Genomic DNA, 14,130 nt, shown 5'->3' with positions numbered 1-14,130 from the left:
CATTATGACCAACGACAACTCCGTGAACGTCCACTAAGATAACACCACGTAAGATATTTCTCTGCTACTCACTGTAACATTATCATTACCGGGTATTTTCGTAGAGACAAATATAGGAGACATTTATAATCTCATAGGCTTTGGTGGACAAAAAATTGAGAAACTCATTTCAATTTTTTTCCAGAAAAGCAGAGCTACAATCACACTTTCATTTTCCTTTTTAAAAAGATTAATACAACACAATTCACAAGGCCATGGATGAGTAATAATTACACAATGGTGACATAAATTTTACAATAATGATGAACACACATATAAGGTTTTGATTAGTGTCTTTTCAGAGCGACGCCGGAGATGACAACGAGGATGGTGAAGAATACGACGGAGACAAAGGCAGAGACAACAGCTCCGCTGGATTTTTGACAGAAGTCTCCAAACTGTTGGCAAATGGGGAGCCAGTTCGTGTTCTGGTTACCACTGTGTGCTAGATATGATATTGCTGCCGCCGATGATGCAGCCGCCGTGTTCAACGCCAGGACCCCCTGTTCCCAACACAATTCTTAGTATTTTACTTGATACTAAAGTTTTATTTTAAAGCAATATAATTTGAAGAGTTTTGAGTGTATACAGTGTCAAGAACGAGCAAGAGGAGTCTTGGGGCGGTGGCGAGAGGGCGAAGGATTGTGACGACGGAGATTGGAAGAGACAGAACGAGATATCCTCCTACAAGGGCCATGGCAATCACAAAGAACCTGAAGAAAAAATATGACCTAATTAGGTGACGTGTTTCTCAAGAAAAACACAAGCATCTGTTTGATCAATCAAGCATCTATGAGTCGTACTGGAAAGTTGGTAGATCGTCGTAGCTAGCTTCGAACTGTAAGAACTGTGTGAAGAAGGGAAGAGTCTCGTCGCTTGTTCCCATCGTGGCGGCAGCAGCTAAAGCTGCAACAATGGCAGCTAAACGGAGGAGGAAGTCAAAGATGGCGAGTCCTCTGTTGTATCCACCTGAGCCACTAGTAGTGTGGTCTCTTGCTACACCGATTAGAGGAGCTTTGCCTTTCATGGCTGAGCTGGATTCTGCAGGGACATCAATGAAGGTAGATTCGTTCTTCATTTTTCTTTACTTTGTTTCTTGAGATTTAATATTTTGTGTTGCTTTGAAAGAGGAAGCAAAGAAAGTTGGATGCTTTGGTGGTGAATGAGCAAAGGGATTTGGGATTGGGTTTTATAAGGTCTTTAGGGTTCTGGTGGAAGCAATGGAGCAGAAGAAGTGTTGAATTGAAGAGTAGTTAGTTGCTTGCCTTTTTACTCTCTCCATATTAATTAATTAAAGAGAGATATGGAGTTGGCAACATAATCATACAAGTCAAAAGTCTTTCATTGGGTCTCACCTATGGGATTAAGCTTAAGCAGGAGTTTTAGATAATTATATTATGAAATAGGTAAAGGCACCGAAAAGCTTTCTATAACTATATTTACTATCATATGAGTCAAAATCCAACACATGAAAACATCCTAAAAAGCCTTAAAACCCTAATCGATACACAACAACTTGATCTCTCAAATGAGAAGAAAAACTCCAAATCCACTACCACCTAACGACTTCCCAAGAATCATGTAAAGCTAAACTAAGAGTAGAAAGAGATACAACAAAAGAAAGAGCTGGTTTTACTATTCTTTTTACTACACAAGCAGTAATCTAAAGTCTAGTTCCTATTGTCTTGGAAGTAAATAGCAGGAAAAGCTCATCGACTCTTTCTTTCACACCTTTTCCAGATGGGTCAAGACTCTCTGCCGGCATTTCGCAGCAGCTCGATTTGCTGGTTATCTAGCTAGTGGAGTCCATTCTCTTTGAGAGCTGCGGGGATTGGGTTGGTAAAGAGGAAGGTACAGGAGCAGAACCATTGGCCTTGAGAGACGGAGTGGCTTCTCCAGTAACGCTGACTCTTGATGGTCCCAAGTCTTTTGAGATTAAGGGATCATCATGGACCTCTTTTTGCAGCATTTCCATTCGCCTTAAGGACGGCACTTCACCTTTGCAGTACTTTTTCCACATATTCCGATATGCGGATTCAAGACCAACAGCAAAGGAAGGACCATTACAAACAGGAGATCCAGCCATTAGATCCCGGAGACTCATTCTCAATTTAGAAAGAGCTGTGACATCAGAGGCTAGATCAACAGATAGCTGAACATACTCATCCTCATTTTTGGCAACCAGGTGTCCTAATCCTGAATCAAGAAATGGCTGAATTAGCTAAAAGATGTCCGACTAACAACAATTTTTGCAAAAAAAAAAAAAAAAATTTTGCTAAGAGCTTACCAACTTTAGTGAGAAGACTGACACCAACATTATGAGCATGTACTGAGCCAGCCATTGTAACACATGGAACTCCCATGTAGAGAGACTCACAGGTAGTGGTAGTTCCAGCATAAGGGAATGTGTCCAAACTGCAATAAATGTAAATTAAATATGTGAATCTATAAGCCTCGGTGTTTTACAGAGCACTATGTGTCAAATCTTACCTAATATCCATCAAGGAATAGGCTTGCATATGGTCGTGATTGAAAAGAATCAAAGGCAAGAGATCAACACGCTTTGATTCTAACCCAAGCTGCTCCAGCGTGGTGAGAAACCTCTGCCTAATGCTATCGCAGCAGAAAGGTTTGCATTTTACCACTAGACGAGAATTGGGAACTGCACACAGTATCCTAGCCCACACTTGCAGCACCTTAGGAGTTATCTGATTTGCACAAACAGAGATAAACCTGTCAAAACATTGAAAGAGATACTAGGGGAGATTGGTGTGCATAATCCAAGGACACAAATTTTTTAACCTTTGCGAGGTTGTTGAAACTACCAAATGTGACAAAGCCATTAGAAAGCGCAGGTGTTGGACAAACAGGACCAGCCTCTGGGGAAGGTGTATAACAAAGAAAACAGTCCGGAAGCCTAACCAGCTCCTCGACCTGCCTGCAATCAAATATCACAAAATAAATAAATAAAAATTAAGATTTTTATTTGGAGCACTTCCGAAACCCAAAATTGCATCTTGAACCAAAACGTACTTTTGTTTGGTATCTGGTGGATCAGCCAACGAATCTGTAATTCTGTAATCAACAGTGGGCAAACCCGTAGTATTTGGATAGCCGATCCAAGTAACCTGGTATCTTAGCCAATATAAGTACACTTGAAATGGAAAGTCAAAGGCAAAACCCGAAACAACAAAATGAGATAGGTTTAATATATCCTCTCACCTGAACCGGTGCTGGTCTGCAGGCCATTGTTCCCAACTTGTTGTTTGCCGTATGACCAGTGAGTTCTACCAAAATGTCGATTTTGTCCTCTCTGACCATACTTGCTATCTTTTTCTCATCTATCCCGTATATATCCTTCCAAACTCCACCTTTCTTCAACACTTTATCCCTAAACCTGTATGTTTTTGCATCTGCCTGCAAAGCCATGAGAGACCAATGATTGCTCAAAAGGGAAAAATGCCACGAGAACCAGGAAATGAATTGCTTAGAGGGAAAATGTATCTATATAAGTTATATAGGTAAAAATCCTACCTTAACTACCGCTGAATAAACCACCACTTTGTACTTTGTATAATCATGATGCGTAAGGGGAGCTTCAATGAAATAAGATACTGAATGAGTGAAGAAATCTGGTGAGATATATCCAATGGTGATAGGTCGCTCTGGATCTTTCAGATTATCCCATGAAGTGTATTGAGGGTGTAATCTTGTGAAGCGCCAACCCCAGTCTCTGTGTTCAGAAGATTTTTTCACTGTAAGACCCATAAAAGCAACATAATACAAATCTACATTAATAATATATGTGCTTACCTGTGAGCCTCAAATAGTTTGTCATCGAGTCCTTCATTTATGTAATTCATGGCAAGCAATCGGTTCTACAAAAGGGGACAAGAAGGTTTTAAACACATATATCTTTCAACCTCATAACAAGAAGACCACGCTAAAGTATAGATACCTGGCCAGCATTGCGAGAATCTGGATCTATCTTAAGGCATTCCTCATAAGCATCGATAGCCATAGTTATATTTCCAGCATCTCTGTAAAGAACACCTACATTTGAATCGCACCATGAAACTGGTTATCACAGACACTACAAGACTCTTAGCGCCAGGGAGGTAGAAACAAAAGGACAAACATAAAATCTAAATTTCAAAGGAATATAGTTTCTAAGCAGTTGTAACACGTGAGGAAGCTCGTAAAGAACAGAAGATGAGAAAACAGACCTAGGTTGTTAAAAGCTTCTGCATATGTGGGATTAGCAAGTATAGCCTTCTCAATCATGCTGGCAGCAGCATCCATTTTCCCCTGTAATATCAGAGGAATTGGCATTCTATCGACTTAGGAGATTCAATTAAGAAAACATTAAGCCGCCCTTAATATATATCAAACCTGGACTGTATAGACGACACCAAGGTTATTAAGCGACTGTGCAAAATTTGGTTTGATTGATAGAGCCATCTACATAGGTTGGGAGATATAATAAGCCACCAAACACAATGAAATTCTCATGAAACGCTACAGATATCTGCAAAAATATTACCTGATAACACTCCACAGCTTTATCAAGGTTGTCACGGTCTTTGTAAAGTACTCCCAAATTGTTGCAAGCCTCAGCACAATGTGGATTAAAGTGGAAAGCAAGCTCATAGAAGACAATCGCCTGCACATTGAGAATGCAATCATGACCACAGACATATTTCATTCTTTGGCTCTACAATTCCATTATAATATAGAGATCTACATACAGAGTTTTGGATTAATTACGAGAACATGTGGAGAAGGATAAAAATCTAGGTAGATAAACTAGTCAAGATATATATCATTTTATCAAGCGAGTAAAGTGGCGAGGAAAGGATAAACACGCGATAACAACCACACCATTACTGACTTACAGAAATGAACAAATCACAAATTAAATACCATGTCGAACTTTAGCATTTCTCCATAAGCCACCCCAAGATTGTACATAGCATCTGCATAGTGCCAGTTATAATAGAGAGCCTTCTTGTAATATGCCACTCCTTGGGTTACATCGCCTTCAAGTTTAACCTGAAATATCATTGACATTTGACAAGTCAGATGTACTCACAGCTGAACAGCTTCTCGCCAATGGAAAAGAAGGATTAAGAAACTGCAAATCAAAATTATTCAGCGCAAAAGTTCACTAGTAAAGAACATAAACAGATTCCAATGCCATTGCCGTGACATAAGTACAAAGCACACACAGCACAAAGGGGAGCTAAACAAAACGAAGTTTTATAACGAATTTTCCAGAAGGCGCCCCTTACAAAAAGTATACTTGAGTTATAAATTGTGATAAAATTTAAGGATTCTTACCTTTGTTCCTAAATCTGTCAGAGCTATGGCCATATTGTTCTTCGCAATCTCAAAGTTTGGAGACACAGCTAGACATCTAAAGGCAGAAGAAGAAGAGAAAAAAATCAGCGCCTTACTTGCACGTTCAACAAAGTAGCAAGAAACCAGTCAACAGTTAGAGATGAATTAACAGATATGCTACCTCTCATAACAAGTGATTGCCATCTCCAAGTCACCACGGTTCTTATAAATGACACCCATGTTACAATATGCTTCAGCATACATAGGCCTCTCAAGTGCAGCCTTCTCGTAGCAGCTCAAGGCATTGTCATATTGCATCATTTCGGAGTATACAACACCTAAGTTGTAATATGCAGGCTGCATAAATATATTATAACATACTGAATTAGAGAATCAGTTAAATGGTACCAAGAGTGTGAAATGGTAGAGGAACAGAAAATTACAGCATAGTGTGGGTCAATCTTAAGGGCTTCGTAATACTTTTGAATTCCTTCCTGAGTATTCCCAGCCAGCTTCAGGCTAGTTCCAAGGTCGGTCAAAACAATGGCTAAACACTCTGCTGCTGGCTTGTATGATGCATCTGCCATCAATGCTTTCTGGTAGGACTGTGCAAAATATGATGATTAATCGTTAGAAACTGATTACCTAGCAAAAAACCTAATGCATAATTGCATATCACCAATTTAACAAGTTCAATGGTCTAACTAATGCAGCACCCTCTAATGCAAATCATCACAGATAGAAGGTAATGTAATGTTGCACCTCAGCAGCTTCTACGAGGCGTCCTTCTTCTTTATGAAGTATACCACAGTGTGTAAGGGCACAAGCATTATGCGGATCCAACCTGATCGCTTCAGAAAAACAATCGAAAGCTAGATTCCCTTTGTTCTGCGTCTGCAAGCATATCCCTTTTCCAATGTGAGCTTCAACATTCTTGCTATCTTTCTCCAGCATAGCCTCATAGAGAGCAAGCGCATCAGCAAACTTGTTTCTTGCCCGAAGAATATTGGCATAAGAAAGTGTATCGTTCCCCTGAGTGACCTTTCGTGATGGAGACAAAACACCTGCGCTAGAAGAAGAAGACCGAGACCCATTGGAAAAACCATTCTCTACGACTGGTGACCTCTCTCTCTCAGTATCATCTTCCAGTCCCACCATTTTTTTGTAACTAAAATCTTGTTCACCTTCAAAGAAACAATTATAAATATCAAATCAAAGGTGGAAGAAAAATAAACCTTGCATTGTTGACATAAATATGAAGCTTCAACGAAGCTAAAGATTTGATCTTTAACAGTATCAAACCCAACTCATCACATTCAATTCCAAAAAAAAAAAAAAAAACTAAGATTCACACAAATATGCAAAAAGATCAGACCTTTGGGATGTAAACCCTAGAAATTAAACTAAAAGAAACGATTAAGCAGAAGAATGCATATGTAATTGAGAGTAAACACGAACAGATTAAACAACAAGGTCCGATACTTAGGGTTTAACGATTACTTACCACAAAACCTGAAAAGAGGAACTTGACTCTGTAGCGACGAAACCTCTGGAGCCGCTAGAGAAGAAATCGAGTGGCTAAAGAAGAATGATATGTTTGAGTAGACATAAGAGAAGCTGATCTCCGCCTCGCTCCTCCGAAAACAGAAAGCGTTGATCAGTATACCTCAGACGCCAAGCCTAAGCGGTGGAGTCGTCGCTTGGCCGTGAATGGATGGAGCGGAGGTGGCGGCGACGGCGTAGCCTCTATTATAAGCTCGAGGACAAATGAAAGAGGTACGAGGTCGGTCCGAGCCAGTGGACAGAGGCAACGACTCAGATTAGCTCTCCTCGCTTTTCCTTTTTTTTTCTTTCCACAGCTCAGATTGTTATTTTATTTTATTAGAAACGGACAAAATAGATAACAGTAATCATTTTGCAAAAATAAAAAGGAACAAGGTAAATTAATTAGTCATTGTAATAAAGAAACAAAAATCTCCAGATATGCAAGAAAATATATGTTTTATGTTTTATTTCATACAAAATCATCTGAATTATGTCCAGCCATTTAGGAGATTTGATGTTTTTTTCATGGACTATGAAACTAGTCTAGAGTTATAAAACCCTCTTGTCTAAAAAAAAAAAAACGTTATAACTTCTCTAGTTCTATTGAAGCCAGATTGATTGATGAGTTATGTTATTATTGACATATCTATCATTTACTCAATACACTCACACGTAGAAAAAAGTTGACTTCGAAAATATTGGTTAAAAGAAACTACAAAATTTGTTTTACTCACAAAGTTGATAATGTCCAAAACATAATTTTTCACGATTGTTTTATTTGGACAAAATAAAAATCATTGTTCTACCGAAAAATAAATAAATAAATTCATTCTCATTGTCTTAATTTTTTTACGAAATTATGAAGTGGGAAATGGATCAAGTAAGTTTCACAAGTGGGAGTCCAATAGTTAGGATCATGTCGGCCTCGTCCACTTGCGTTCTCCTTGATTTAACGATCACTTGCTTGTCTCAGGTCTCAACTAGTGGTGACGTCAATTCATTTGGTATTCATTGGACTATACACTTTTTTTCATTGTCAAATAATTGGACTATGCTACTTAAATAATATACAGCTACTCAGAGAGACTTTTACTCCAAAACGAAAGAGCCCCTTTTAAACAACACCTTATTATTTGGAGCAAAACAAAAAACAACACCTTATTTAAGTAAGAAATTAGTAATGGTACATCACAATGGCATCATAATGAACAACTGATAAACACTTTTGAATCGTCACCAGCAGCAGCATGTCATAAACGCACCAACCATGATAGCATAGATCGTGAGGTGCGCAATACCATTACTTCTCGAAGACATAGAAAGCATTGGAAACAACTTATGCTACTTTGGATCCATTAATCTCTCCTGATTAACTACTCTTTATCTTAACCTTGTTTTTATTTCTTTTTGCCAAGGTTAATTTAATTTAGGTAATACGTCTCTTGTAATACCAAACATTTCATTTCTAATGATATTTACATTCTTAGCAAAAAAAAGAAAAAAAAAACAAACAATGATAGCATAGATAGTGTATTATGATGGAGATTTACGTACTCTAACTAAAATTATGGAAACGAATCAACTCAACTTATGGTTGCTTAATAGTTTAATAATACTTTTTCGTTGATGCAGTTTCAATCATAGTTGATTGCATTTAAATAACAAAAAATGAAAAGAAAAAAATATTTAGCATTTCACATATTTTGATGATTGGTATGAACTTTGGTTAAAAATTTCAGTTATAAAATCATTTTTATTACGTATGATTTAGGAATGAGTTTTATGTGGTCCTTGCAACCCAAATTTTGATCGTAATTTTTTTTTCATGTCATTTAGTTTGTGATATTTTAAAATCGACTACTAGCTGTATTATCAAAACCACAATCCTGGAAACCAATTATAACCAAAATAAACCAACCAAACCAAAAAGATGAAATCGATGAACGGTGAGAAAACCAATTTTGACCGGTCACTAATTTTCATTTTGCTCTCAAATCGCGACTCCTCTCTGGGCTCTCTCCTTCTGTATCTCTCTAAGGGGAACAACGAAATCATCACCTTCTCTTTTATCGTCACCGGCGATCATTCAAGACTCGATCTCCGGTAATCAGAACATTTTCATTCGCCGACATGGCGATGACCATCGAAGGTAATCAATCACCTATCTTCCAACTGTATCATTTCCCGACGGAATCGAATCAGATTCAAGTCGATTTTCCCCTTTTACTTTTCTCCCTTGCTCTATGTTCATATATTCCATACGTATTAGAGATTGGTATTGATTTACTCAGATTATAGTTATTTTGTGCTTCGTGAATTGTTTAATTTTGTGAGCTAGGGTTTCTGGGTTTTGCATTGTTCAAACTCACTCATTGTTTGCTCTTTTCTAAATTTTTTCCGATGCTGATTTCTTCTGGAATGCTCAAATTGCTTTCTTGGTACAGTGTAAGTTCTAAGACTTGATGCTCTTTAATTACCCTTGTTGTTACATCTGCCAGTGTATTCTCGTGTGTCGTGATCTTACAGATTTTATTTTTCTTGATTGCACAGACTTGCTGGACTTGCTTTCATGTTTTCATCTAGTATCCTCCTACAGATCCTGGTACGTTTCTGAATATAGCTATCTGCTTATAACCCTTGAAGCTTGATCATAAGATCATGACTTAGTAGCTTTAAATCCTGCAAGAGATGGTTAGCTAGTTCTGCTGTTAGGTTGTGAGCTGAGTATACTGGTCTCCTTTTGTACCCTTGTTGATGTAGCAAACAGAGTTGTGAGTCTTTTGGCCCGTTTTACTGGGAGAGATACTCTGTGAAGTAAAGTTTGTTACATTCAAACCTTCTTTCATATTTGAAGTTTTGAGCTTTACTCTCTTGTAGTATGTTGACTAGCGATCTCTGGATCCCAAAAACCAAAATTACACTTAGAATTCTTATCCTTACAACACTATTTGACCGGAGCATATGGTAAGCTGGGGTCCTTAGCCGACCTCAATGTCTAACTTGTTAATTGACTTAGACTTTCTGAACAACTTCTATAAACTCAAGCATCTTCTCTCCTCAGCTTATATCAGGTCCTTGTATAGGTATAGTTTTTTTTTTTTTTTGCACTTCGATTAGAAGAAGAAAGGATCATCTGATTTACAAATCTGATACGTTTCCCATATTTTGTGATTTCCTTTGGTATACCTGGTTATACCATGCAATGAGTAACACGTGTTATAGTCATCTGGGAGATATAGTGATAACTATTTGTTCATAATGGTCAGGCATGCGCGATATATGGTAACTGGTGGCCAATGCTATCAGCACTCATGTATGTAGTGGTGCCTATGCCTTGTATGTTCTTTGGAGGAGGCTCAACCCAATTCCTTATTAGTCGGGACGGTGGAGGGTTAGTTACTAGAGACTTTATTGCTTCTTTGAGTTAAACGAAAGATCGATTACCAAATTGGCTCGTCCATAAAACGCAGGTGGATAGACGCAGCGAAGTTCTTGACCGGAGCATCGACCGTGGGAAGCCTTGCTATCCCAATCATCTTAAGGCACGCACAGATGATCGAGACAGGTGCAATGCTCATAGAGTTCACATCATTCTTCATATTCATTTGCACTGTCATGTGTTTTCACCGGGCTAGTCTCGATGATGACTGGTAACGTAGATGTTGCTGCTCGTGAATTACTAATTGGATTCGTATGAGAAAGAGAGTGTGAAGAAAAGATGAGGTTACTATGAGTGGTTAAGAAAGTTGTGTTCTTCTCCCTCTTTTTGTAAAGCTTTGTATCACTCAATGTTTGTAAAAAGTTTTATTCATCACTGTGAATCTTTTCCTGAAACTAAGTGCCAAAATATTTTGTTTCGCATGTTTAGGAAAAAGTTTAATTCATCATTGTGAATGTTCCCTAATCCCTAGATTAGCTTCGAGAGATTAACAAAGAACGGTTCAACTGTAACACGTGGTCATGAAATAATGTCCGAAGGCCCTTCAGATAATAAAAGCCCATGAACTTCATAAGGGTAGAAGCGTAATTTTAAAAGAGACCCCTTTCATATATATATCCTTGCGATTATTATTAGCCGTCATCGTCTAGGGTTGGTTGTTCTGCAATTTAGTTTTTTTTTTTTGTGTTTTTTATAATCTGCAGCATCGTTTCTTGTAATCTGAGGAATTGTTTTTCAGACTGCACGATCGTTTAATTTTGTTACGTTGGTTGTTTCTTTGAAGTGAAAAACGGCGAGGGATGATGATTCAATTAGATGTGCGAATGGTTTCATCATGAGCTCAAAAACTTTATTTGGCATTTTATAATCTGACTTCGCCGTCAACTCTTTTTTCTGTAATTTGGAGGAATGGTAAATGGATGATGATTCAATTAGATGTGCGAATGGTTTCATCATGACCTCAAAAACTCTATTTGGCAATTTATCTGACATCTCCCATTTCTCTATGTTCAATCCAATATATCTCCTTTATGTGGTTTTAACTCGATATTGTTTTATTGTCTGCGAAATGTTTGATAATGATGAGTTAACTTTTATAGAGTGTTACATAATTATTTTACTTATTCATATTGTAGTTACGCCATTGAAAAACAGTTTGATTGTTTATCTGTTTGGAGTTTGCGTTGATATATGATGTTTATCCCTTTTGTAATGATGTGACTTGCAAATTGCTATGTAACCTCAAGATTAAGCATAGAGTTATTTATTTCGAAGTTTACTAAATTGCATTAAGTAATTTTGTGGCCTTGTGATTTAATTAAGAGACCCATGTTCATTGGATAAAAAGCACTATCTTACAACAATGGTATATTAATAAAGTGAGAATGCTACCTTTCTTGTAAGGTGGTTCATATAAAATATAAATTCAAACAAAAAACGAACGACCAATCTTTAATCGTTTACATGAACTGTGGTGTGCTAATAAGGTGATAACAATATTTAAACGTTGCTTTGACTCCCTTAAAAAAGAAAAGAAAACCAATTATAGGAAGAAATCAAACTCCAAACTTGTCACTAATGGGAAGAAATAAACCAGTAATTAAAACTCGGACCTTGTCATTAAGTGTGTGAAAGGCGTGAATCTTCACAATCCTATAAGACAAAACCTCCTTATCCACCGTTAGATTTAAAGTTCATCATCCAACGGCTAGAAGTCTAATCCCGCTAATAATTTGACCGTTGCGATTATGCTTTTAATGGCTCCTCCTCTCTTCTCTATCCCTTAAGCGCTCTCTCTCAAATCTCAATCATCCTTCTTCTCATCTAGAAACCCCTTATCTTGGAGTAATCAGAGAGTTTGAAAACACCAGAAATCATGGCGACAGGACCAGTTGTTCATCCTCAACCAGTTAGAGGTTTGTTTCTCCCCTCTGATGAATCTTTGTTTTAACTCTAGGATCTGCATAAAAACTCTCATCTATGAATCCTTTTATTTAGATGTTATCAAAGATTGCTTACAAATCTGTTTTCCAAGGATCCAAATCTTGATAGGTTGCTTTTTGTTAAAATTTATCAGGTGATCCCATCGACCTCAAAAACGCAGCAGCAAAGAATCGTCGTGCTCTTGGCGACATTGGAAACGTCGATTCTCTTATTGGAGTCGAAGGAGGAAAGCTTAACCGCCCCATTACTCGTAACTTTCGTGCTCAGTTGCTAGAAAACGCACAAGTTGCAGCCGCCGCTAACAAAAAGGCTCCGATTCTTGATGGAGTTACTAAGAAACAAGAAGTTGTAAGAGCGGTTCAAAAGAAAGCAAGAGGTGATAAGCGTGAGCCGTCAAAACCAATCGAAGTGATTGTGATAAGTCCTGATACAAACGAGGTTGCTAAAGCTAAAGAGAACAAGAAGAAAGTGACATACTCTTCGGTTCTTGATGCTCGAAGCAAGGTAGATTCTTTGTTCAACATTGAAAGCATAATGTGCAAAGTTCTGATTATTTGGTTTTGTGATTGGTGTACACACTTAGGCTGCTTCTAAGACTTTGGATATTGATTATGTCGACAAAGAAAATGATCTTGCTGCTGTGGAATACGTTGAGGATATGTACATTTTCTACAAAGAAGTTGTGGTACACTTACAGTGAAACCTTCTTTTGTTTATGCTTATGGATAAGTTATGTGAATGTCTTCTTTAAGTTTGTTGTTTTGTTCTTTGTTGCAGAATGAGAGCAAACCTCAGATGTATATGCATACACAACCTGAGATTGATGAGAAGATGAGATCAATCCTTATTGATTGGCTTGTAGAAGTTCATGTCAAGTTTGATCTCTCCCCTGAGACTCTTTACCTCACTGTCAACATAATTGATCGTTTTCTTTCTCTGAAGACTGTGCCTAGAAGAGAACTACAGCTTGTAGGTGTTAGTGCTTTGCTTATAGCTTCGAAGTACGAAGAAATCTGGCCTCCTCAGGTCAATGATTTGGTATATGTGACTGATAACTCCTACAACAGCAGACAGATTCTAGTGATGGAGAAAACCATTTTGGGGAATCTTGAATGGTACTTGACAGTTCCAACACAGTATGTGTTCCTTGTGAGGTTTATTAAAGCCTCGGGTTCTGACCAGAAACTGGAGAACTTGGTTCACTTTCTAGCTGAGTTGGGTTTGATGCATCACGACAGTTTAATGTTCTGTCCTTCCATGCTTGCTGCATCAGCGGTCTACACAGCAAGGTGTTGCTTGAACAAGACTCCTACTTGGACTGATACACTGAAATTCCACACAGGCTACTCCGAATCTCAGCTCATGTTAGTCTTCTTAATTCTTTACACTAGCAAGTTTGTGATCATATTGTTTGTATATTAATTCTCTATGTGCGTTTCTGTGTGTAATCAGGGATTGCTCAAAGCTTTTAGCTTTCATTCACTCGAAAGCGGGGGAGAGCAAGCTACGTGGTGTGTTGAAGAAGTATTCGAAACTTGGAAGAGGTGCTGTTGCTCTGATTTCACCAGCCAAGTCTCTTATGTCATCTGCTCCATGAACAAGGCTTGAAAGATGGCTCTCTTGCAAACTCTGCATTTTAGATTCTCTATCTTTTATCGTTTTATATGTAAAGGTATTGGTTCTTGTTGAGAAATGATGTTTCCGTATGAATTCAAAAGTATTATAATGAAATTCTTCTTCTCTTCTATAATCAGAATCGTTTTGGTCCTTTTTCCCATCATATTCTTTAACTATGGAGTCAAATTCAAATTACATAGTTATCT

At 37.9% G+C, this 14,130-nt stretch overlaps 4 protein-coding genes and 2 non-coding genes across 10 annotated transcripts; 4 read left to right on the top strand and 2 right to left on the bottom strand.

Moving 5' to 3' along the window:
* Positions 1–30: 30 nt before the first annotated feature.
* On the bottom strand, positions 31–1,201 carry CASP2 (Uncharacterized protein family (UPF0497)). The gene is made up of 3 exons (NM_111988.3): positions 843–1,201; positions 629–752; positions 31–542 (listed from the first exon to the last, which is right to left on the bottom strand). Exons 1-3 carry the CDS (start codon positions 1,115–1,117, stop codon positions 327–329), a joined length of 615 nt encoding a protein of 204 aa, NP_187762.1. The 5' UTR covers positions 1,118–1,201; the 3' UTR covers positions 31–326.
* Positions 1,202–1,278: 77 nt separating this feature from the next.
* SPY (Tetratricopeptide repeat (TPR)-like superfamily protein) lies at positions 1,279–7,492 on the bottom strand. 2 transcript variants are annotated; one of them, NM_111987.4, is made up of 18 exons: positions 6,884–7,492; positions 6,142–6,563; positions 5,823–5,984; positions 5,561–5,736; positions 5,380–5,455; positions 4,963–5,091; positions 4,583–4,702; positions 4,432–4,500; positions 4,266–4,347; positions 3,998–4,092; positions 3,853–3,917; positions 3,574–3,772; positions 3,262–3,456; positions 3,073–3,167; positions 2,842–2,977; positions 2,530–2,747; positions 2,327–2,454; positions 1,279–2,235 (listed from the first exon to the last, which is right to left on the bottom strand). In NM_111987.4, exons 2-18 carry the CDS (start codon positions 6,535–6,537, stop codon positions 1,832–1,834), a joined length of 2,745 nt encoding a protein of 914 aa, NP_187761.1. In that variant the 5' UTR covers positions 6,538–6,563; positions 6,884–7,492; the 3' UTR covers positions 1,279–1,831. The 2 variants fall into 2 exon arrangements, with proteins under 2 accessions (NP_187761.1, NP_974286.1); NM_202557.2 differs by lacking the exons at positions 4,266–4,347; positions 4,432–4,500; positions 4,583–4,702; positions 4,963–5,091; positions 5,380–5,455 and having other exon boundaries at positions 1,512–2,235; positions 3,998–4,077; positions 5,616–5,736; positions 6,884–7,217.
* Positions 7,493–8,842: 1,350 nt separating this feature from the next.
* Positions 8,843–10,849, top strand: AT3G11530 (Vacuolar protein sorting 55 (VPS55) family protein). 3 transcript variants are annotated; one of them, NM_202556.3, is made up of 4 exons: positions 8,843–9,369; positions 9,475–9,526; positions 10,191–10,315; positions 10,395–10,849. In NM_202556.3, exons 2-4 carry the CDS (start codon positions 9,494–9,496, stop codon positions 10,576–10,578), a joined length of 342 nt encoding a protein of 113 aa, NP_974285.2. In that variant the 5' UTR covers positions 8,843–9,369; positions 9,475–9,493; the 3' UTR covers positions 10,579–10,849. The 3 variants fall into 3 exon arrangements, with proteins under 3 accessions (NP_974285.2, NP_001325456.1, NP_566391.1); NM_111986.3 differs by having other exon boundaries at positions 8,896–9,073; positions 10,395–10,785; NM_001337936.1 differs by having other exon boundaries at positions 9,475–10,315; positions 10,395–10,810.
* Positions 10,850–11,159: 310 nt separating this feature from the next.
* On the top strand, positions 11,160–11,241 carry AT3G02445. The gene has a single exon (NR_140912.1). It is a non-coding gene; the product is annotated as an other RNA (small nucleolar RNA).
* A 38-nt stretch (positions 11,242–11,279) lies between these two features.
* On the top strand, positions 11,280–11,356 carry AT3G02435. The gene has a single exon (NR_140911.1). It is a non-coding gene; the product is annotated as an other RNA (small nucleolar RNA).
* Positions 11,357–12,105: 749 nt separating this feature from the next.
* CYCB1;3 (CYCLIN B1;3) lies at positions 12,106–14,093 on the top strand. 2 transcript variants are annotated; one of them, NM_111985.5, is made up of 5 exons: positions 12,106–12,279; positions 12,441–12,811; positions 12,891–12,992; positions 13,085–13,671; positions 13,760–14,093. In NM_111985.5, the coding sequence occupies exons 1-5, from the start codon at positions 12,240–12,242 to the stop codon at positions 13,902–13,904; spliced, it is 1,245 nt and encodes a 414-aa protein (NP_187759.2). In that variant the 5' UTR covers positions 12,106–12,239; the 3' UTR covers positions 13,905–14,093. The 2 variants fall into 2 exon arrangements, with proteins under 2 accessions (NP_187759.2, NP_001326714.1); NM_001337935.1 differs by having other exon boundaries at positions 13,085–14,093.
* The last annotated feature ends 37 nt before the right edge of the window (positions 14,094–14,130 follow it).

The sequence above is a fragment of the Arabidopsis thaliana genome, chromosome 3 (genome assembly GCF_000001735.4).
Source record: "Arabidopsis thaliana chromosome 3, partial sequence".
Taxonomy (NCBI): Eukaryota; Viridiplantae; Streptophyta; class Magnoliopsida; order Brassicales; family Brassicaceae; genus Arabidopsis; species Arabidopsis thaliana.
This window is presented reverse-complemented; position numbering and strand designations above follow the sequence as displayed.

What these genes read in the sequence shown, in the direction of transcription:
- CASP2 (NM_111988.3), bottom strand. Translation starts at nt 1,117, where the DNA reads ATGAAGAACGAATCTACCTTCATTGATGTCCCTGCAGAATCCAGCTCA. An exon ending in GACGATCTACCAACTTTCCA is followed by an intron (nt 753 to 842) that starts GTACGACTCATA and finishes TTTTTTCTTCAG; the next exon opens with GTTCTTTGTGATTGCCATGG. An exon ending in TCTTGCTCGTTCTTGACACT is followed by an intron (nt 543 to 628) that starts GTATACACTCAA and finishes TGTTGGGAACAG; the next exon opens with GGGGTCCTGGCGTTGAACAC.
- SPY (NM_111987.4), bottom strand. Translation starts at nt 6,537, where the DNA reads ATGGTGGGACTGGAAGATGATACTGAGAGAGAGAGGTCACCAGTCGTA. An exon ending in GCCTCGTAGAAGCTGCTGAG is followed by an intron (nt 5,985 to 6,141) that starts GTGCAACATTAC and finishes TATTTTGCACAG; the next exon opens with TCCTACCAGAAAGCATTGAT. An exon ending in AGAAGCTTTTAACAACCTAG is followed by an intron (nt 4,093 to 4,265) that starts GTCTGTTTTCTC and finishes ATTCAAATGTAG; the next exon opens with GTGTTCTTTACAGAGATGCT.
- AT3G11530 (NM_202556.3), top strand. Translation starts at nt 9,494, where the DNA reads ATGTTTTCATCTAGTATCCTCCTACAGATCCTG. An exon ending in GTATCCTCCTACAGATCCTG is followed by an intron (nt 9,527 to 10,190) that starts GTACGTTTCTGA and finishes CATAATGGTCAG; the next exon opens with GCATGCGCGATATATGGTAA. An exon ending in ATTAGTCGGGACGGTGGAGG is followed by an intron (nt 10,316 to 10,394) that starts GTTAGTTACTAG and finishes CATAAAACGCAG; the next exon opens with GTGGATAGACGCAGCGAAGT.